General features: G+C 37.7%; 1 protein-coding gene across 2 annotated transcripts in view; it reads left to right on the top strand.

The window, feature by feature from the left end:
* cdh24a (cadherin 24, type 2a) overlaps positions 1 to 24,305 on the top strand; it is an 84,650-nt gene that overhangs the window by 1,491 nt on the left and 58,854 nt on the right. For both annotated transcript variants that reach the window (XM_084427793.1, XM_084427792.1), the window contains exon 2: positions 17,218 to 18,250. In XM_084427793.1, coding sequence (XP_084283919.1) covers positions 17,459 to 18,250 — 792 coding nt within the window. In that variant the 5' untranslated portion in view covers positions 17,218 to 17,458. The remainder of the gene's footprint in view (positions 1 to 17,217; positions 18,251 to 24,305) is intronic.

The raw sequence follows: 24,305 nt of genomic DNA, 5'->3' as shown, positions 1-24,305 counted from the left end.
AAAAAAATAAACCAAACAATTTTGAAACTTTTTTTTTTTTTTTTTATAATAAAAGGTTGTGTGTCGATTCAATTAAAAATCCACATATCACATATTTTAAAATATTACATAATTCATTGAAGCCTGTTTGTCATGTATAATACACCGACCAATCGTCATCTGGCACAACAAGTTCAAATTTCATTGGACAATGTGAAGTGGAGCGGTAATTTTCCGGTCATTTCATTTACAAATAAATCGTTTGAAAATTAAAGGAGAACTCCGGTCAATTTTAACATTGAGCTCATTTTTTTGTACATTTGGAGTGCTGTCAATACAGAGAACAACAACAAAAATCGGTGTTGCCTACACCGAGTTATTCTATTTTTAAAATTTGCACCCTATTGACTTCAATGGGGCAAGTAGTAAGCCTGCTTTTTAGCCTCTTAACATCCTTTAAGTGTCATTACAAGTGCACAGAAAATGTGAGTGATTCCTTCCGAGTGAACACGGGTGGATCTGACTGCAGTAGATGTTAGAGATATTAATAAAAATGAAGTTAATTCAGCCAGCGCTCATACCTTTGTTTACATGCTGTTTTCGGTGGAAGGCCATAGTAATCGATTGTCGAGTTCACGCGCGTTGATCATAGGTACTAAACCTATGCGCGTGAACTCGACAATCGATTACTATGGCCTTCCACCGAAAACAGGATGTAAACAAAGGTATGAGCGCTGGCTGAATTAACTTCATTTTTATTAATATCTCTAACATCTACTGCAGTCAGATCCACCCGTGTTCACTCGGAAGGAATCACTCACATTTTCTGTGCACTTGTAATGACACTTAAAGGATGTTAAGAGGCTAAAAAGCAGGCTTACTACTTGCCCCATTGAAGTCAATAGGGTGCAAATTTTAAAAATAGAATAACTCGGTGTAGGCAACACCGATTTTTGTCGTTGTTCTCTGTATTGACAGCACTCCAAATGTACAAAAAAATGAGCTCAATGTTAAAATTGACCGGAGTTCTCCTTTAAGTTACATGGACAGACGAATTTACATTTATGAAGCGATCTGAATCTGTGTCGTTTAACTAATGGATGTTAATTGACTACAAAGCACTGCACAAAACCTGCACCAAAAGTAGCATTAATGGTAAGTATAGTATTCAAGTCACTTGTATTTAGTCTATCTATATTGATACACCATTTACCATTTGATGAAACTATCATAGTTTGTGAAGTGAAGCCCAGGCCTACAGGCCTATTATGTGAAGTATTTAACATTTTTGATAATTTTGCAGAAATAGTATAAATAGTACAGTACTACTGGTCAAAATTTTGCACACACATTACTATTATATATATAATTTTTTTTTTAAAGAAGTCCCTTATGCGCATCAAGTCTGCATTTATTTGATCAAAAATACAGAAAAAAAAATATTACAATTTAAAATAATGGTTTTCTATTTTAATATACTTTAAAAAATATAAGTTATTTCTGTGATGCAAAGCATATATATATATGCGCCCCTTTTTACATCTGAGCCCCGGGGCCCCCGAGGAACTCTCTGCACGTCCCTGGCAAGCTGCATACGTGGGCTGCATCATAAGAATGTTCCAGACGTGAAGTCTTTTCCCAAAAATACCTTCTTTGAGAATTTTTGAAGCAAGCGTTGCATGTATCATTTGCAAAGAAGGTATTCCCACAATGTATTGTGAGTAAATTCCAAGATGGAAGAAAGAGTGAGTAGTTTAACATTTCTACATTCATATATACATCTGTAAGCATAGTTTCATTCAGCCTCAAGTGAAATTGAATTTCATTCAAATTGATTCAGTACTGAAAAGTATTGATTAAAAAAAAGATTTGATATACTTTAAATGCAGCCTAAATGGTCACTTATGAGGCTCCATTTCATTTCATCTACAGGCAGCAGACAGCAAGGTAGCTCACTATGTTTTAAAACAGCCTTTGTTTAAACCCTTATAAAATGTGGCAGTATAGTAAAGTTAGAGCTGCATGATTTGTGGTAGAAAAAACAAAAACAAACTGATTGCAATTTAATATGTCATTTAAAAAAATACATTCCAGGTTTGCTGTGCTTTTTGTAGGGCTGCACAGTTTGTTGAAAACTTTATGATTATATATCAATATGGCTATAACATAATAATGATAGCCTACATATTTTTATATTATTATTTACTATAATTAAAAATAAATACAAACAAACAAGAAATATATTACTCTTAATATTTCACTCTAAAATAAAAAAGTATTTTATAATAATAATAATAATTTTATTTTACATTACAACTGCAAAATTATAATAATAATGGCTGTCTTAATTTCTTCATTTTCAAACGTTAAACCATCAAATAATTTCCACAGTACTGTAAAATTACTGGATTCATATACCATGTTATTATAAAAAGGAACTTGGTGATATTCGTGTGTGTGAGTAGAATCTAACTTGGTTTCAGTACGTGTTGCAAGAAAATAATGATCTTTATGACCGCTCAAAGCTGGCTGTCAGGGTTATGCAGTTGTTCTTTTGTTCATATGTCTTGGTTCCATGTTTACCCTTTCAGTTTAGTCTTCATTGTGCCCTATTTAGTTTCCTTAGTTACTGATTATGTTCACCTGTTGTTCATTTAGTTAACTCGGTGTGTAAATACTCCCTGTGCTGTTCGATCCCTTCAGTTCTCGTGTGATGTGAGCGTGTTTGTTCCCTTGTGTATATTCTCCGTTTAATAAAAGCATCTCTATTGATTTCCTGCGTCATGCATCTCCTGAACACCAGCAAATTCGTGACGCTGGCAAACTGGCATTAATAGGGAGGTGTTTTGCCTTCTCCCTGATTTCTAGTTTGTCTCTCTCTTAATGGATTCTACGCATCAGTCTGAGCATTAAAGCAAGATTACTGCAACAACTCACTGTAATTAAATTCTCGCGGTCAGGGTGTGTAGGCCTATACATGTGTGCGTTTGCTCCAGCTTGTTCATTAAGAACAAATTTGTTCAACAAATGTTCTGCGAATTATCAGTCCCGGACTGCCTGTTAAGGATGGAATCTTCTCAGTTTGCAAGAAGCAGCTCAGATCTGCATGAGATACTCAAGTGAGTTTCATATCCAGTGCTTTTGTGGGGTCAGCCATTTAAGGCTTTAACATTCTTTGAATCTCACACATGCAATATGTGTGCGTCTCCTGTCATAATCCTGTGCGAATCTGACAAGCTTGTGGGTTATTTTTACTGGCGGCTGTGTTTGAGTCCAGTGAAGTGAGACTGGAACAGCGATTTGCCATTTGAGATGCAGTGACCATTCATCGTTACCCTTTCGAGCCTGCATGAATCAAAAATATTTATAAACCTCTCACATGCACTCTAACATTTATTCGGTTTTATTTTTTGGCCACTTCCATAGCTCTCTTTTTTAATATTTAATACTCTTATTTAATATTATATTATTATGATTTTTTATTATTTATTATTTTATTTTTAAATCCAACGAGCTGATGCATTCATTTTCAAATCACAAAATAAAAAAAAAAATATGTTATGCCCCAATATCTTTCTTTTCTGCCATTATTTAAATGGAATCAACCTAGCCTACACATTTTAATTATTCAAAATGATGCATATTCTGAAGGTCTTATTTTGTTCTGTTAAGTTTCTTTTCAACCTTTACTCGCAGCAGCTGGTTTCACTTGCTTTAAACACAGTTTTCCTATTACAGATTAAATCGAAATCAAAAGACTTTTTTAGAAGTTCGTATGCACCGGAGAAGCTGTGTTTCTCCCTAATGAACAGAGCTCTAATATCTGCTCTACATAATGCAGAGTTTGTTTTTGATCGTTTGGCCTGAAGACGGAATAGTATTCGTACTGACAGTCAGTTAAAATGTATGTTTTTGAGGTAGTGCTAAATGATTTACTTTACACTTTGTAAGCTAAGCAATTCCAAAGCAAGCCTCTCTCTTTCACCGTTTAAAGTTTAAAATTGTGCATTTTTAAAGTGGCTATTTCAGAAACGACGGCTATTTGGATCCAAATGCAGCAGAAACAGTCATTTAAAGAAAAACAGCAAAAGTAAAACCAGAACTAAAACACATGCACATGTAACATTCATCAAGGAAAACAACAGACAAATAACATAGCAGGGCCCTATACCATGAAGCCGGATTAGGTGGCTAGCCAGGTATGTTTCAGTTTAGTTTGCGCCAACCCATGGGTTTTAGGCACCATGAAAGTGGTTTGGCTTTTAGCAGTGTTCATCTCCATTACGCTCCACGGCTATCCTGGTCCGGGGCAGGTTATGTTCTAGGTAAGAGGTTGCGAACCGAACATGGACCAATCAGCTGTGAGCAAAGTTAAACATGTCTGATACAATAAATTTATTCTCCCTGTTTCTACTCCAAATTAAAGGCCACGACATAGCAAATGATTTTTAAAGAAAAAAGCGTCTGGCTTTTAGCAATGCTTATTTAGAATAATAATTTTTTATGATTTAGATATTATTGATGTAACTATTACCCTTAATCAGTGTACAATTTTAGTTTATCAATTATTATTACACACAGTTTAAATGAATAAATATATAAAAGAAATATAAATACACTTTAGAATCAATAGATAAAGCTATAAAATGAGTACATAATTCTCTCTATACCTTTAGCAACTGTATAAACTAACTTCACAAACCTTTACTTACACTGATATAGCAAGAATTTTTTATTTTAGTTGCCCTCTTTCATAGACAGCCATTATCTTCTTGCTGTGTAAATTTGTTTAAATTCTGCAGAAGAGAGAAGTGAATTACAGTTTCACTTTTTCTCAGCATGTGATTGGCTGTTCGCTACTGATGTGATGTCACACCTAATCTCCTAAACTCAGGATCAAAGCCTGACTTGACAGAGAAAGTTGATGATCAGCATCATGGTACCAACAAAGCCTGGTTGGATTGGTTTGGTTTTGTCAACTCGAAACTAATCCTGTAACCCTGAGTTTGTTCAACTAGCATCATGGTACAGGCCCCAGAACACTGGGGTTTAAATACACAAGATAACAAGGAACAGGTGTAAGTGATTAGTAGCTGGAGATAAATATGGGCTGTGTCTGAAAATTGCCCCCATACCCTTAAATAGGGCACTGTTAGGCTCGTTTGAGATGCGCCTTGAACACAGCTATGGAAACAACCCAGGGACTAAGCCTAAGGAAACAATAGGTCGACATCGGCTGCGGCTGGATGTAACCGATCGGCAGGCGGGAGAAGCTGAAAACTGAGACGTGAAGTCGGACACTTTCTGCTTCCCGTAGTGACCGCACGTGGTGTTTGCATGCTTTACCACAGCTGAAGTGAAATAAATGCAATATTTGTCAAATACACAGACGATTCGGATACATTTCCATAATACTGCTTAATACAGCGTCTAGAATATTTGTCTGTTCAACATAAGCCTACACTATTTAAATATCAATGTAGTGGGGGTCTATGGTTTTATTTTGATAAACATGACACAATATAATATTGTGACTCCATGAAAAGAGATTTTACTGTTATAAAAATGCTGATTTGTGAGCATTAGCAGAACTGAAGGTGTTCGAATGAACACGAAACACACGTGATCGTTGTCATGCGGTGTATCCGGCCAATCGTGAAACGCCATAAATTCAAAATGATGTAATCCATCATTTAATCGTGATATTTGTTGGAAAACTAAGGTAATACAAACATTAATCGATCACAAAACCATTGTTAATTTTCCTAAGGAGCATTATTGGGTTTTAATGTTCAGGAACAGTGTTTAAAATACACTTTAACCACTCTAAGTTCATCAGCCTTAGGAAGGTCAAACAAATGAGTTTTGGAAATGACATAGCAGAGCTCAACCAGGCCTCGTCCCCTTTTTTGCGCATTCTGTGGGCGAGGGTTATTTAAATGGTTTACCTTATGACTTCACAAAGCCCGGAAAAAACACGTTATAATCCAAAACGAGCCGTTCGTTGTAGTTCTTGGAAAGTGGATTCTGTTTAATAAAATATATCCCTTTGTAAAAGACTTTGCTGATTTCTTTAATGCTCAAACAGCAACATTACACACTAACTAAAGTTGAAAAAGTGGAAAAGCATAATAGGAAAAGCAACATATTGCCTATATGCAAAAGTGACCATTGTAATTTCAAAGCATTGCTTTGATGTTGTGAGTGTTGATTTTTTCACTTGTTGCTATGCGGTCACTAGGGTGGTCTGGGTGGTTGCTATGTGATTGCTGGTTGAAGTCAAAAAGAGCCATCTCGAGTCTCAAGTCTCTATGATATTTTGGTCTCAGGGTCCCAGTTATTGTGCATACTGTATAATTTTATGTAAAGAACGAAGATGCATTGCATTTTTAAGTGTATTCTAGTTGTAATGCACATGTTGGCAAATGTAGTAGCTGCTAGGTCATCTGGGAATGCAGTGCATTCAGGCAGTTTACTTTGCACACTGCAAAATTATATACCACAGGAATAGTACGATTAGCATGGTAGTTTTCTCTTCCAAAGATAGCAAGAGCCAAAGTACGTTTAATGGGTTGGGGAAAGGGGTTTAGGCCTCAGCGAAACTGAAGTGTATCAGAAGGGCCATGCGATGAGATGAAAAGGAAAAATGCATTTAGAGAAGAAAGTTTGATGTTAATATTGATGAGCAAGTGTTAATGTGATCCTAAAAGCAGCTCTAGCAGAGATGACATTATCCCCCCTTTTTTACCTTTGAGAGGGGCTTGAAAAATGGGACGAGAAAGAGGAAAAGAATAAAAAACACAGATTGAGCCATAGCAAGTCAAAGTTTTATGATCAGAAGCTCAAAACACTTACTGCGCTCCCATATGACACAGAGCAACGCTGTGAATTATAGAATAATTCTGTTGTTGTCTTTTTTCATCTCTTAGGTAAACACTCCAGGTTGGATCAATAAAAAGCAGCTGTACACACTCAGAGGGCCGGCCCGTTCCTCATTTCCATTTTAATGAATGAGGCTTAGTGAGCAAGTTATAATTGTGTTGTGGTGCATAGAGACCTGCGAAAGTGTAGGATGCTAAAAAGGATTTGTAAAAGTGCGGTGTGCGTCTGTATATTTCAGAGGTTCAATGGTGGGCTTTTCTTTAGTGTAGGTATAAATACAAATACTTTAAAACATGTGACATCTAAACCAGTGTGTGGAGGTTTTATATTAGAAAGTAGAGGCACCAAAGCAAAAACTGCATGCAAACATGACTTAAGCAACATCCTTTCATATATCCTATATATTTATAGTATTTCTACATGGCATTATTAGCACCATATTACCATATTACAGTGAGTGAAATCTGGATACTCAGATGGCTTGGCATATTTTATATTTTTTTCATATGTTCCTTGATTATGAGTGGCTGTCAATGTAGAAAAAATAACAAAATGTCACTCCCGTCTGCCATTGGACAGACAAAACAGAGAGTCCCGCCTGCCAGAATTTGTGTGTGTTAAACTTTTCGGGGAAATCAAATTATGAATAAGTGCACTTTGCATGTTAAGAAGAATTTTAGCATAAAAAAAATTCACACATCATCTTGAAGTCATAATCAAAAGATGCTTTTGAAGGTCTTACTCAGCAGGGAAGCTGTTTTATATCCTATGTGAAACCGGGATACATTTTTTCCGGATTCTTTGGTGAATAGAAAGAGAACGGCATTTATTTGAAATAGAAATCTTCTGTAACGTTATAAAAGTCTTTACTGTCACTTTTGCTCAATTTAATGCATCCTTGCTGAGTAAAGTTAAACATTTCTTAAAAAACATTCTTACTGACCCGAAACTTTGAAATGGCAGTGTATTTTCTGAATGTAATATCACCTTTAAGAGCGTAATTGTGGGAGAATGATGGATGGACGAGGGAGATGGGAAGGAGGATTGAGGAAGAGAAATGTCTGGTAATTATAGTTCTTAAGTCTCGTTATGTTGGTGACAGGCTCCATCATGCCTTGGGGCTCTTAAGATCAATGGCTGGGACCTGACTCTAATGCTAACGAACGCCAGATCGTTAAATGTATGGGTGCAGAACACAGGAATTAATTATGCCATTTATGGCTTCAATTTATCAGCTCAAGGAGATATTTCTGATAGTTCGCACTCCTCAAGATGCTTAGCTCGAGGGGTCCTAAGTCAGTAGATCCAATTTGGACCCATGACAAGAACCGCATTGAATCCTCGGCCCAGTAGAGCAACAATTTAGTGGAAGAATCTTGAAGTTACTGCGGATTCTGCTGTGTTTTGGGCCTCGCGGTGGGAGATGTGATTCAAAATCAGGTCTCATGTTAATCATAGAAAATGCTAGCTCATATAAAGAATTCGATGGCACGAAAAAGGCCTTATAGCCAGTGTAGCGCTCATGAATACAAAGCAACCTCTGACAGTCAGAAACAATATTATCAGCTCAGAGGGACTGACACAATTCCCTGTTGCTCAGCGAGCATTAACTGGAAACACTGACAAGGGAAAACATAGTTTGTCACAAGCTTTATTCGTTTGTTCTGTCACTTCCGTCTGAGGCTGTTGATTAATTCCTCTTAGTTACGCAAGTAAGGCTTTGTATAAGAAAGTACTGTAGCTATAGTTCGACTTTAATATTGCTAAATACTTTTGTTATAGTAAAGCTTTTTTGAAATGCAGTAAGGATTGAATATGGCGAAATATTTGATGTTGGAAAGCTTGAATAGGCTACTTAAAATGACGTAAAGCAAGAATGTGGTCAAATAATAAAGCCAGAATGTGATAAAATAGATAAGTTAAGTTGAAATACGGTAAAATACTGCAGTTATTGTTAAATATTTAAGATGTATTGCTGGTAATGTGGTAAAGTGCTTGGGCTGCGTTTCCCGAAATCGTCTTAACGCTACGTCGTTCTTAAGTTATACCTTAAGCTGTACCTTATCGTTAATACGTGTTTCCCTAAACGTTAAGTATACCTTCTGTAAGTCATACGTTCGGAAGTTTGGTCTGGACCACTCTTAGCTTTGCCTTATCACTGTTAACAGGTGGCCAGCACTGCAACAAAAAAACATCTTCACATCTCAGTATACAAATATAATTCTGAAGGTAATACACACAGTATTCAATTAGGCTATTTCATGTGTTTTCATGCACAGAATAAAATTGTAATTACACTGATTGTTGTTAGCTTTTTAATTAATCAACTGGCAAACCATTAGGCAGTAAAGGCCTAGGAGTCTATTTAAAGGGAATGATTGTGAATGATTGCTCAATCTATGTAGCCTGGTAATACCAAACATAATTGAAAAGCGTTTTCTTTCTCGCGGGGGGGGCGCTTGTCTGAAGTTTAAAATCATTGGTTACCCGTAATCAGCCAATCACATAACGTTTGGTTAAGAAGTGTGTTATGCGCCGACTCAGCCGCATTGAACTTCAACTGTAAACACATGTATGATGCGAAAACAAAACAAAAATGATGCGAAATACCGGAGTGAACATGGCTGTGAACGACTTTTGCAGATTATGTGAAGTAAAACTACGCATCCACAGTACAATCAGCGTCTACGTCACGGCTCTCAGCCCGCCCTCTGTTCGTTGATTGGCCGGCTGTTTTGAGGCCGGAGGAAAACTGAAAGACAGGTCGTTATCTCAGACTGAGTACAGAAGCGAACTGAAATTGAGCGGAAGTACGAAGTCTGACGTAGTCAGGCTACAATCTATGGCAGCGATACAGCGAATAGTTGTGCTAAATGAAAGACGGCGCCGTCCGCGGAGCGCTTCCAAAGGCCAGTGAAAGCATACGCAGTTAAGCCCTATTCGGATGGGGTCGTACGGTATTTTCAACATTTACAGGGGTTAGTCGGTGGTTTTAGTGCCGTCCGAATCCAGAATGTCAGTGTTTTTCTCACCCAACCCGTGTATAAATCTACGGCCAAATTACCTAGGCTACTGTTTTTTGACGAACGCCAAGGTCGTGTGGTGATTTAACTGCCGTCCGAATCCACATCTTTGAGTTTACAAGAAGAGATCACTTCAAACTTCACTGTTTAAATCCTTTTTGATCACTGCCAAGCACCGTACGTACGATGTACACTTTTATTAGGCGACTGAAGTGCTGGAAAGTATTTACAAGAACAATATTTCATCGCAGCTCCACCTCAGCCAACAAAAAGGAGAAAGAAGAAAGCACGTAAATGTGTAATGGGCCGTTATTGTGGCAACAGTATATGATACAATTTTAAAATATGTAGGCTTGGCTATAGTTTGGATTATTTTTTATAATATCCCATTAATCCTAATAAATGCAATTTCCACTATTTCTGAAGTGAACTTCCTAAGGTATGGTTCGGGGAACACGCCTAGAAATGGTATACCTTTAGTTAAGTTGTACCTTAAGAGTCTTCGTAGCGCGCTAAGAGACAACGCTATCGGGAAACGCAGCCTTGATATGTGGTAAATCTAGAATATGGTAAAGTACTTAAAATATAGAAAAGCTAAAATATTGTAAAATGTAGTGAAACTTGAATGCGATAGTGAAAAAGAAATATGGAAAATACTTAAGATGTGGTAAAGCTGAATATAAAATATGATGTGGTATATCTGGATTATGGTAAAATACTTAAAATGTTGTCAAGGCGAAATATGGTAAAATACTTGAGATGTAGTAAAACTGGAATATGGTAAAATGTTTGAAATAATAAATCCGAAATATAGTAAAATGCTTAACACGTAAAGCTTGAATATGGTCAAATATACTTCAAATGTGATTGTTACGTAACATGCAAAACATGCAAAGCTGGATTATGGTAAATGTAATACATCTGAAACAGTAAAATACTTGTAAAGCTGGAAGATGGTAAAATACTTGAGATGTAGCAAAGCAGAAATATTGTAATACAGAGATACATATGGAGATGTGGTAAAGCTATAAATGGTCAAATATTATGGTAGGATAGCAAAGCTAACATATGCTAAGATGTTCAAGATGTAATATGCAACATGATTGGAAATATTCTTGACATATGGTAAAATGCTTGATGTGTTAGAGCTAAATTGATGTAAAATGCTTTGATTTAGTAGAGCTGGAATATGATAAAATGCATCAGATGTAATGAAGCAAAAATATTGCAGGCCTAACACACAACCCCTTATTCCTCAGCATTAACTCAACACACAGTGACAAGGGAAAACACACGGATGAGTTTGTTCTGATCTTTATTTGTTTGTTTGCCGTCACGTCCATCAAAGGCTGCTGATTAATTGGATTCAGTTGCATAAGTTTGGCCTTGGCGCTCCATTACAGCCATGTTCAGCCCACCCACTTCCACCTGTCTCTATCACTTTCCCCCGCGATACAGTTGCTGTCACCGCCGCTGATGTGTGGAAACAATATTGATCCACAGCCGGGGAGGCGGCGGCCCGAACAGACACTTTATTGCTTTCTATTAATGATGCGTTTCATGGCCGACGGTACAAGCTCTTACGAGGTGAACAAAGACCCAGGGCAAGAAGACTGTCACGGGGATTTGTACTGTACATATCGCACATGTTTTATTCAGTCTGGGCATGGGAGTGCTTCAGAATAAATTAAAGTTAATGTACTATGGGGTGTCATGGACTCAAGTGTGAATGCTGCGGCTTGGTGCAAAAGGTTTTCTCATCTCGGACATTGCAGAGTTTCTGCTAAATGGCAATTCACTGCGATCGAAAACCAATCTTAGTCAAGGTCTAATGCGCTTGTCCTGCACCAGGTTCTGTCTTTATATTCTTCCTGAGAAGAATCTGTAAAAAAGTTTGGGGTTGAGCTCCAGACATGACTGTCCTAAGTCAGAAAATCTATAATGTAAGATTCATTATTATTATTGCTTATACTTAGGGTTAGTCAGGGTTAGTCAAACCCCTAACCGTGCACTACTGGTCCAGTTTTGGAATACATTTTTTTTGTTTTTTTGCTAAAATAAAATAATTAAAAACAGTAATATTGTGAAATATTATTACAATTTTAAAAGAACCGTTTTCTAATTTAGTATATTTTAATATATCATTTATTCCTGTGATCATTACTCCAGTCTTCAGTGTCACATGATCCTTCAGAAATCATTCTAATATGATGATTTGCTGCTCAAGAAACATTTTTTATTTTGAACAATGTTACGGAGCCCTGCACATGGACAAAAATATATATCGTTCCACAAATTTAGAATTTCTTCTCATGTTTTAGTAAATCATGTGCACAATATAATAATTTGTTCCCTTGATTTAACTAAAAGGGAACAAATGATTAAACTGCGCACGATTTAGTAAAACAAGGTTATGAATTAATTATATCATGTGCACAATTTACCTGAAACTTGAAAACAAATTAGTCAAATGTGCTGATGTGTTGGTAAGTTGTGGGAACGAATTGTTAATTTGTGGCCACGATATACATATTTTTTTCCTTGCATGTCATGTCTAGGGCTCTGTAGTCCACAGTTTTTGCTGCTTAATATTTTTCTGGAAACTGTCACTGAAACACTATTCACAGTTTCAAAACGTTTTGGATTGAAAAAGTACTTTCATTCAGCAAGGGCACATTAAATTGATCAAAAGTGACAGTAAAAGCATTTATAATGTTACAAAAGAAATATTTTTTTTCTATTCATCAAAGAATTTAGAAAAAAAAAATATATATATATGAAGCAGCACAACTGTTTTCAACATTTATAATAGTAATAAATGTTTAATGAGCACCAAATCAGCAATACATATATTGCACAGACAAGCACCACACATTTTATTCAGTGAATGTTCAAATCTATTTTTTTCAAAGTTTCCTCTCTTGACTTTTCTATGGGTAGCTCCCGGTTGTAGAAACACAATTACAAAATGTCACTTCTGTGCTAACATCGAGGTTCACGAGTCACACAACTCTGATAATTGAAAGTTTGGATGTAGCCTGAGTCTCAGCTCTCAAACCATAGCCTGAGCTCAGAGACAGTCCAGATTGTGAAAGCTGACATTTGTGGTTTCCGTCTGAATCATTGATCAGAGATTACTTCCACCGCCGTGGTCTCCTGAGAGATCTGCCGAGTTCAACATGACCGTATTGTTTTTCTGAGACACGCTAAAGCAAGGCATTTGAAGATGGATTTAGCCTCTTTTCTTTCCTTTTTTTTGGAATGAGACTCATTAGACAATCTGAGAAAAGGGCAAAATAACTGCTCTTAAATTTTGATCCAGTGCCATGGCCGTATGATTACATTTGCTCAAAGTGTTCTCTTATCTTCTGTCTCGCAGGAAACCCGAGTTGGATGTGCAAATGTGTGAGGAAGAGCTACAGGGTTGACTGGTTCAGGACATGGCCATTTCTCTCCTGCTTTTAATCTGTTTATGGAAAGCTGTCTGAATGTTTAGACAGCAGCAGGATTTGAGAGGAAGAGAAAAAAAATTACAATTACCAACACGGGTAAAATACATTAGATGCAGTAAAGCGAGAATAGATGTATATAGACGGTTTCAACGACAACGACATAAACAAACGTTACTGCGCATGCGCGCTTTTGTGGCCCAAACTTAACTTCCGGTAGAATCAATAACAACAGAGTTCATCTGTAGAAACAAGGCAAGGCAAGGCAAGTTTATTTATATAGCACATTTCATACATAATGGCAATTCAAAGTGCTTTACATAGAAGAAATTTTAATAATAAAAAGAAATAAGAATAATTAAAACAGTTTAGAAAAATAAAATAAAATACAGTACAAACCGTCGGACGAACAGCGGCACAGTGCTCATTCAGTAAATGCATAGCTAAACAGATGTGTTTTGAGTCTGGATTTGAATGTGATAACTGTAGGTGCACATCTGATCTCCTCTGGAAGCTGGTTCCAGCTGCGGCTGGCATAATAGCTGAAAGCAGACTCGCCATGCTTAGAGTGAACCCTTGGTATTTCTAGCTGATATGATCCTAATGATCTGAGTGATCTGTTGGGTTTATATTCAGTGAGCTTATCTGCAATATATTGAGGTCCTAGGCCATTGAATGATTTATATACCAGTAATAATACTTTAAAATCAATCCTAAATCTAACTGGGAGCCAGTGTAAAGACCTGAGGACTGGTGTGATATGTTCATATTTTCTGGTTCTGCTCAGAATCCTGGCGGCAGCGTTCTGTATGAGCTGCAACTGTCTTATGGTGTTTTTGGGAAGTCCAGTGAGGAGTCCATTACAGTAATCCACCCTGCTGGTGATGAAAGCATGCACAAGTTTCTCTAGGTCTTGTCTGGAAACAAAGCATCTAATTCTTGCAATATTTTTCAGATGATATATGCTGATTTAGTTATTGCTTTGACTACTGAAACTAAGGTCTGACTCTAGTGTCACACCAAGATTCCTGACTTGATGTTTAGTTGTTTGACCCCTAGAGTGAAGGTATGCGTTCACCTTGAGAACTTCATCTTTGTTTCCAAATGCAATGACTTCAGTTTTGTCTTTGTTTAACTGAAGAAAGTTTTGACACATCCAGCTGTTGACTTCATCAATGCATTTGCACAGGGAGTCAATGGGGCTGTAATCGTTAGGCGATAGGGCTAAGTAGAAGCAAATTACATTAGCAAATTACAAGCAAATTAAGAAACAAGAAAGCAAATTACAAGAAACAAGCAAATTACATTAGCTAGCAAGTATGTCTAGCCAGTATTATTTGGGACTACCAATAGAAGAAAAGAGCCGTTACTTGGCCAAACTTAAATGTGACAACGTTACATTACCAGACCCGTTCAACAAAATTTTGAGGCGGAGGTCAGTCAGGTAAATATCTTTGAATACTTAGTCGAGAAGGAATGTGTGTACAGGCATATCGCAGCTTGGATGCCTATAACTATTTTCATTCCGGAAAAGTTAAAAAAATTCTAACACACACGGATGGAAATACCTGTGTCGTTTACGGGGAAATCGAGGCGGGTCAGACGCTTTCAAAGAGCTACTCCGCCTGGATCATTGCGAAGAAGTCCGGCGAAAAAAGTGCCCTTAATGTGTACCTGTAGTGTATTTCAAATCTTAAATTTATATATTAATAAAATTGCAGATTATATGATATTAATGAAATCAAAGGCCAGTTGAGAGTAGGCCTACTTAAAGAGAATTCAATTTCATGACTGTTTCTTAACACAAGTGCACATTTAAAACATTAACTTTGTAATAATGTCAAAACTTTGTTTGTTTTTTTACTTTAAAGTACATTTTAAATCACTGTTGTGTAAACCTTCTGTTGTGCAATTATTTTGATGTGTTGATGACTAACATACATGTAAAGTATTTTAGCTAGTGTGTTATTCGATATTACATTGAAAGTTAATATATTGTAAATGTACTAAATTGCTGCTTGTTCATTAGAAATGTCTATTTACAAATCTTTTTAAATATACGACATGCACGATATGATATTCGATATGCGATATGATAGATATGATATTCGATATGCGATATGATAATGCTTAAAAAGTGTGTAAAGTAGCCTAAACTTAAATTATCTTTCAAATATATTTTAAAATTATGTGTTTCACATTCTTTTTGTGACAAGAAAACTGGGAAAATACAACTTCTGAAAGTGAACAGCAGTGTTTTACTGAAACATAAGAAGTGTTTTTTTAACATCAGTGTAAACCACAGGGTTTAGGGTTACAGGTAGGCGCACATTATGTTTTGTTAACAACAGAAACTGAATAATCAAATGTAAAAATAAGCACTGCTTAGTTATCACTGTATGAATTAAATACTGATTCTTATTAAAGCTACAAAAATCATTTAGCCAAGAGCAGTGAGTGATTTTCTCTTTGTCTTTTGTTCATGATCCCAGTTATTGCAAGCTGTTGCGATATACATGTTGCGATATATACATTTGCGATATTTCGATAATTTCGAATATATTTGATTTAGAGATGGTAAAAAAAGAATATATTGCGCAGCCCTAGTGAAGACGATGACATCATGCACATGCGTATTACATGTTCAGTCTTAGTGTTTCATCGCCATCTAATGGCCTGGCGGCAGAATACAGCGTTTTTAATCGTTTCCGCGGATCCGTGTGAATGGGGATCGTTTTGACAAAGAACTCAAAGGAAAATCTTGTCCGTTTTAAGCATATCGTTGTCTTGTAAACGTTCCCCAAGTGTGTGAAAACATTTGTACATTACATTTGCACTTAAGAATATTCTTTTAGATATTTTTTTTAAAAGTATGCTAAAGTGCACTTCTTATTCACAAGGGTGGTAAAGCTAGAATATTCAGTTGTAGTCAAAGACAGCTGCTGTACAGCTTGATTATTATAAAATACTTGAGACAGTTTTACGCTTTGATATTTTAAAAGGACAGTTAGTGACAAATAGCCTTGTATAAAGATAGAGTCGGTATTGCTTGTTGAAATAGTCGAGCTGTAGTGCAGTTTAGTGTGCCTCTAAAAATGTGCCGCATAAAAGTGAACGAGGACATGGTTTGGTGCCAGAATTTGAAATGGTTGAGTGTTAATGTGGATGGAAATAACCTCGTCCGGACAGTTAGAAACAGCCCTGTAAAATGCACAATCATGCAATTCAACACGTTTTCATGAACCAAGTGATTGACTGTTTCAAAGTGCTTAGCCACCTAAAATGCAAGCCAGTAATTACATTTCACAAGCATAAAGTTTGTGAGATGGCCAAAGGCAGTTTAAGGAATGTTACAATATTGGTTTTTGCTTATAAAACTGTTGCATAAAAGATGCATGATTGTAATTTAGTTTCGTCATGTTTAGACTAGAGAAGCTGTCTGCTTTTTTCCTTTTTCCTTTTGAAAGCATGGCATATCCTTAAATCAAGTATTGGATATCAGGTATGTGACAAAAAGAAAAAATTATAACAAATAATGAATCACATTTGTCAATCACGTATTTTCTCAATTTGAATGCTCTAAAAGACTTTAAAATCCTCAACTCAACCTCATTTCGGGGAAGTAATGGAAACTAACCGCTCAGCTTCTGTATTTATTGTGTGCTTTGAAAGGCTTCTTTGGAGCAGTCCCAGATTTTAAGAGATTGAAAGTTTTATGAACCTTGGCTAGTCATGCACGTTTCTGTACCCATGATGATCCAGCAGAGACCCGAAACTGTCACCTAATTGAAACTGTGCTAGTTTTCCAGTAATCCCAACAGCAAATCCCAATTAACTTTACTCATGATCAGCACTGATTCTCATCCTCTTATCTCTTTGAACAGGTTTGCCCAATCAAACCCAAACCATGGGAATCGCCCTCTGTGTTTAACCCTACCCGAAGAGAGAAATGTAATCCACAAAAACGGATAAGATGCTAAATGACCACTGAGCCTCATGAAGGAATTGGGAAGAGGAGATGAATGAAGCTGCCGCCCACTCAGCGAGACAGAGCGTGAGTGAAGGTCGATCTTATTGTTCTTTCCCCCGTGGCAGACATTGTGACTAATAACGAAGTGAGGCAAGATGAGTGGCAGTATCTGGGCTGCGTTGCTCTTTCTGTGCATGTGCTTGGAGCTCGGGGAAAGTAGTGCCCGTCTGAGAAAATGGAAAAGTGAGGAGCATTTGCAAACCGCACGGAAAGACAGTCAGGTAGAGAGTCTAGACGTGGAGGAAGGGCAAAGTGAGATGGCGTTTGCCAACAAAGCAGAAACACCAAGCTTGAGATTAGCAAATCAAAATGAGGATAGTTTGCCAAAAAGCAACAAAGACGCTATTGACTCTGTATCTGGATTGCATCACACACAGACTGAAGAAATTGCAAAAACTGGATTTGAAATCACATTGACTCCAGTTTTGTTGTCTGATGCAAGTGTGAACACAGATTCTACTCCACATATTCTGAATAAATTGTATCCCAGTTCCAAAGATATCCCAGAAAACACTAAGACAGCAGTATCACCTCTTGACCAGAACTCCAAAATATCCCCAGATCGCTTTGTTCCCGCTGATCTAACTCCTGCAGTAGAGGAAACTGAAACTGAACCTGGGGGAAAAGGACCCGACAGATCTACTCGATCAGACGCCAGCGTGATCCGGCTGAAGCCTCCTTCTGGGTTAAAAAACAGCAGACATGAAGTGCAAACTATAATGATTGGCAGCCAGGAAGCAGAGAGCAGTGGTGATTTCCACAGGACCTTTACCGGACCAAATCCGGATGCGATGCCCCCACAATCCCGGAGCCGGAGAAGCTGGATATGGAACCAGTTTTTTGTGATAGAGGAATATAGTGGACCAGAACCGGTGCTGATTGGACGGGTAAGGTGAACGTTTGATTGTTATGCTTGCATGCTAATTTAGAACTTCATTTGCTGAAACGGTGTTTGCAACTAATTTGACTTCTCCAGTGCAACATATTGAGTGAAACATGGTATTCAATGTGAAAAATTAAAGGGCTTGGTGGCATAAGCCAAAAAGAAAAGTCTTTTCGTTCAGAAATTGTGAGTATTACAAATGCATAGTTCACTCAAAATGATAATTTCTGGACATCCTTATGTTGTTCCAAGCCTGAGAAGATATTTTGAAAAATGTATTTTATTGTCCATCCGTGTTTTCAAAGAAAATTGTGGCCAATGCATGTAGGTTTTGGAACGACTCGTGGGTTGGTAAATGATGACACAGTTCTTATCCCTTTATGGTTCTGTCGATGTTTTTCAAGACCTTTTAATCTCGCAAACATGATAACACCATCCTTGTAGCTAAGCAGGTCGATTTGGGAGGTTCTTTTATAAATAAATCAAGGCTATTGCATTATTGCCTCAGAGTTTGTTAAACGCAGGATTTTGACAGTAATTATTAGATGTCACCAGAAAAAAAAAAACTGCAAAACGCAATTACATGCTCAGTGGTCACATTTAGTAACACATGCACAGACACACATGCACTGAAAAACACAGATGCTCGCACACGCTCTGCGGTAATGAGCTGCGCTGTATAGGTCGCATTAGCTGCGATTCACTCTGAGCAAGTTTGCCAGTTGCTTATACAGAACACAAGGCTTTAAAGAGTCTGGCGCTAAACCAACACGAGATCAAGAGAGCGCACCTCATAAATGTTGCATCCGCTTCTCTGCCTGACACTGTATCCTAGTAAATGTTTATCCGATGGGCCAGGACACGCTGTTGTCACTGTTGTTGTTCATCACGATGCAGCCGTTCACCTGTGTACGATCCAGAGAACTGTATTGTGGATCAGTTCTGGCTGAACGGAGGGCAGCTGTCTCAGAGAAAAAAAACTGAAGTTGACCATTCCACTGCTAAGAGTCGAGGCACAAGCACTGCCTTTGATGGATGAACTAGGATTTTTCCTATTGGATTTGTAAAGGTTTTGTAAATTAAGACTCTTATTCAGCAAGGACGCATTCAATTGATCAGTGACAGTAAAGACATTTATAATGTTACAAAAGATTTCTATTTCAAACGAAGGCTGTTTCTGTTCACAAGAGATTTCTGAGGGGAAAATTTCCACAAACATATTAAGCATTATTCTTATAATCAACGATTTTTATTAATGGTAGTGTACACGTCATCAGTTGTGTGAGTTTGGCGCTATCTGTTTTGTCCAATCTATACAAGCTGTGCAGAGAATAACACACTTCACCTTTAAGAGATTCATACCCATCACTGCCTTTGCTCTACAAACACAAAGAGGCCACCTAGGTCCATTTACAATATTCTTCAAGAGTAGTCAGAGATGCATATTAGAAGCATCTATTCAGTATTTTATTTTCCCAAGGAACTCTGTATTTATTATTGAGAAGTTGAGTGTGCACATTTGTGCATGCATGTGTTTAGGTATTTATGTGATGTGTGCATTTTGCCTCCTTTGAACCCATTAGTGGAGGAATCACGCATAGGACTCGAGAGAAGTGCATGTGGTGTTTCTGAAAGAGCAAATTTGGACACGAATCAAAAAGAGGAAAAATCTGATAGATCAAGGAGAAGAGTGTACAATGAAAGAAAACAAGAAGCGGGGAGGGGCTTTTCTGGCTGGGAAACTCATCAGAGATCATTTCCCAAATTTCATTCTTTTTTTTTTTCTGTCTCTAAATTTGTTTTGTTTTTTACGGCTTGGATTCATTTAATTCCCACAGTGAAACATCTTGGTGTACAGATGACTGCAGTAGAGCAATTAAAGCACAAATCCGAGAGCAGATGATTAGGAGATTTATATAACAGATTTGAGAGGAGGTGGAAAAAACAGAGAAAATGGGATGCGGAAATACATATTGAGGATAAAGATGGTGTCTCAAATCACATGCTTCTGCTGTACTAGAGATTCTCTACTCTGCCCTACAAACTCAGGAAAAATGGCTTTATTTGATTGTGCAGCATTACCTTGTTAACAGTATTTCCATTATTTGTAAAGCAGTCGCACACCAGATATGGTAGGCAGATGACATACAGACATACAGTACATTAAAATTCAAAATCATTGTTTTAGAAAAATAAAAAAAAGTGTAGAATTTGCATAATAAACATACGTTCTCATCTTTTGCACAGTTGCATCTTTTTATCCTTTTAAACTCGTCATCACTGTTCATTTTTTACGAAGAACAAAAACAAATGTTTTTGTCTGTACAGTGATTTGCGACACGTGTTAATTTATATACTATTGTAGTATTTATTCATATTTTAAAAGAGCTCTTTTTTTAAAGGACAATTCCGGTGAAAAATGAACCTAGGGGTAATTAACACATGGTTACCGAGTCGATCGTTCTCTGGGATGCGTTTTCATGATAATCGAATGTAAAGAGTTTTATCTCTAAAAACAGATTAGCTTATAACGTACTCGGTTACTGACGTAACCTCGGTTCTCTCTAGAGAGGGAACGAGTACTGCGTAAATCTTACGCTAGGGGAAAATCTCTTTTCCGCGAGATACTGAAGCCAAAAAATTATCCTTAATTTTGAAATAATGTAAAACGCGTTGCGGCAGCATACAGACATAGGCGAGACAGCTCGCGCGCCTATTGGCTGCTCTGCGGCAACTGCAGCAGCCTATCGATGAGGCCCTAGCGTGACGTCAGCTCCACTGCGTCACGTCCCGCCGAGACAGGCGTGGCCTAGGGCTATAAATACAGCTCGAGAGGCTAGCTTCACTGGTTTTTCATCGCCGAAGCGAACCAGAGCGAGAGCAGGCACGGCAAGATACGCAGTACTCGTTCCCTCTCTAGAGAGAACCGAGGTTACGTTAGTAACCGAGTACGTTCTCTTACAAGAGGTTCTCTCGTACTGCGTAAATCTTACGCTAGGGGAACACAGTGTAAAACGCCGTGCATGCTAAGATCCAGCACCAAAGACCCAAGGGCATGTGCCCGGGTTCATATAGCACATGATCATAAGGGACTCACAGAAAGTCCAGAAAAGAGAGGCTAGAATAGCGTCATTTCTGTAATGATAACATCCTATAAGGAGTAGTGATGATGAATCGTACAGCCAGGGTGGCCACGGCCTGAGCTGACGAATATAGTGGGACTTACACACTGCCCACAGAGCCGCGCGACCAATTAGACCGAAAGCAGCTTAGCCTGCAAGGCGGGAACTTCTAGGTTATAAAACCTTATAAATGTAGACGGGGAGGCCCAGCCTGCCGCCATACAGATATCTTGCAAGTCAATCCCACTAGACCAAGCCCACGACGAGGCCACACCTCTCGTGAAGTGCGCTCTGACGCCTAATGGGCACTGCAAGCCCTTAGAGGCGTAAGCCAGCGCAATAGCATCAACTATCCATCTGGATAGACTCTGTTTCGATACGGCAAGTCCCTTGGAACGTCCGTAGAGTGAAACAAAGAGCTGTTCCGTCTGTCTGAAAACAGACGTGCGAGTCACGTAAGCCCTTAATGCCCTAACCGGGCAAAGGCTCCTGCCTGTATACGTGTAATGTACTGTCTTTATAAAGTATCTTCTTATTAAACTGTCTGTACACTTACAAAGTTCTCAATGCTTCGGTTTGCATGTAGGGACCCTCATTATGCTACCGTGTTAGTTTAAGGCTATTTTGAGCCTTGCTAGTGGTATTAACTAGCGATTTACTTTTACTTATTCGTGGCCCCATACACTAGCGTTATAAGCTAATCTGTTTTTAGAGATAAAACTCTTTACATTCGATTATCATGAAAACGCATCCCAGAGAACGATCGACTCGGTAACCATGTGTTAATTACCCCTAGGTTCATTTTTCACCGGAATTGTCCTTTATTTTAGTTAGTTTTAGTTTGGTTTTGTCATTTTTATTAGTTTAATTAGTTATTCATTTTTGTTCAGCTTCCATTTATTTTTATTGAAGTTTTCACATTTTAGTGCTTCAGCTTATTTGTTAAGTTTTTAAAAGTTTAATTTTAGTTTTAGTTGCACTTATTAAAATACTACATTTAGTTTGTTTTTACATCAGGCCTAACTCATATATGATTGTTTATTAATGCTACTAAATATTCCAGCCAAGAGCAGTGAGTGTTTTTTTTTTTTCTTCTTGTCTTCAATAGTGTTTGATAATTACTAACCACATAATATGGCACGAAGATTTCATTGCATTTGCAACAACATATTTTGACACACCAATTTTACCCTGTCAAGAAGGCCATTTTAAGCGAGATATTTATTTTATCTCAATTAATATATGTGATATGCATTTTAAATTCTGACACATTTTAAAATGTGTAATGACTAAATTCATGCTCTACTTGTGATGCACATTCTGTATTAATGGCAGTCGCGAACAACCCACGATTAGATGCGGTATATTATTTGGTGGAAGAGTTGTTTATTCCATTAAATTTCACTTCTAGTGCACTTTGGCATCTTTCATCAAATTGCTGTTGCCACTGCTTCACGTTGTGCCTAATAACACCCTGTAGCCGTGGTAAAGTCTCACCACTGACAACATGTCAATGAGCAACAAAGAATAAGAGCTTGTTGTCGTTTTTGCACAGAATTGCACAGAATGGCTAAATATGGACGAGACAGTGGTTGAGGAGACGTGGGCCGAAGTGTGTGATGTTTCTTTTTCGCTCACACTTCCCACTGTCTTGGCCTTCTCTTGCGCTCTTTCTCGCAGTTTCATTGGTTGGTGGTCATTGCAGTTATTCAGTTTGACTAGTCGCAGTGTGTGCATTCTCCGCAAGGTGGCTATATTTGTATCCCAAATGACGCACTAGATCTACACGTCTACTCAATCGTGTACTGTGGGAATTTTATATGGTTGTTTTGTCATTCAACATCAGAGTCACATGATTGATTGCATGAACATGCACAAGTCATTTTTTCGGTTAAGTAAGTGCATCATCTGACTATTTAAAATGCACTTTGGTATTTTTAGTGTGAATACATCACTATTCACAGTATACAACAAAACGCCATAGAATAGTGCATAAGTATGTGAATTGGGACGTACCTTATGACCTTTTTTGGGGGGGGGGGGGGGGGTGAATGGTGAAGTTGAGCGCATTGCATTATGGGATTTACTACCTGTATACGAATTCAGAAAATAGTACCAGTAAGAGCAATTCCGAACCGGTTAAGGAGGCAGTGTGTGTTCTGTCAGCCTGCTGTTAATTGGCAGGTTTAAGGCCGTCCAATTGTCACCGTTTATTGAGGAGAGAACGCTAAAGATGGTTTTGGCGGTCCTGAGCTAGCAGTGGTGGGTTTATCTCTGCCTGTTTTCTTAGGGTTGGCACTTTCGGAAGCTTTTGGCAGCTCTGTGCTGTGTGTGTCTGTTAAGCTCAGGGCCTTAGTTTAAATGTAGGCGGTAAACCTGCCCATCACTGGACCATGAGCGCGGCTGAAGCCCCTCTTAGCATGTGGTCAGATTCGACACACTCTGTGAGCAGCGCGAGGCAGTCCCTGCACAATGTGGGTCTTATAGTGTTTGTGTTGATGTTTACTGTGAAAAATCATGTGTGTGCATGAATTTTATTTTTGCATTGCATTTATTTTTGCATGAAATCTACACTAAAAAAAATAAGCTGTTGAACGAACATAATTAAATTAAGGAAACCTTTTCCACGAAAATGAATTACATTTTTCCAACAAAATCTAATTTGTTTGAAATGATTTGTTGTAATCTTGTTGTATAAACTTAAATTCATTTAGTCATTCCTGCTAGATAAAGTTTTGTCAGGTTGACTACATTTAGTTTTTGCCCTGCCTAAAATCGCCAACATTATAATTTTAGCTAATTTGACTCTACAGTTATTTCCAATGATAGGAGCTACTAGTGTTCAGTTTAATTAAAACCACTTTTAACAGAGTAATATTGAATATTACTTATGAAGGTCTGCAAAAGAGGTTTAATGCATGTATAGAGTATACTGAG

Source organism: Rutilus rutilus (assembly GCF_951802725.1).
Source record: "Rutilus rutilus genome assembly, chromosome: 13".
Lineage (NCBI taxonomy): Eukaryota > Metazoa > Chordata > Actinopteri > Cypriniformes > Leuciscidae > Rutilus > Rutilus rutilus.
Note: the sequence above shows the minus strand (reverse complement) of the source record. Positions and strands in the feature narration are given on the sequence as shown.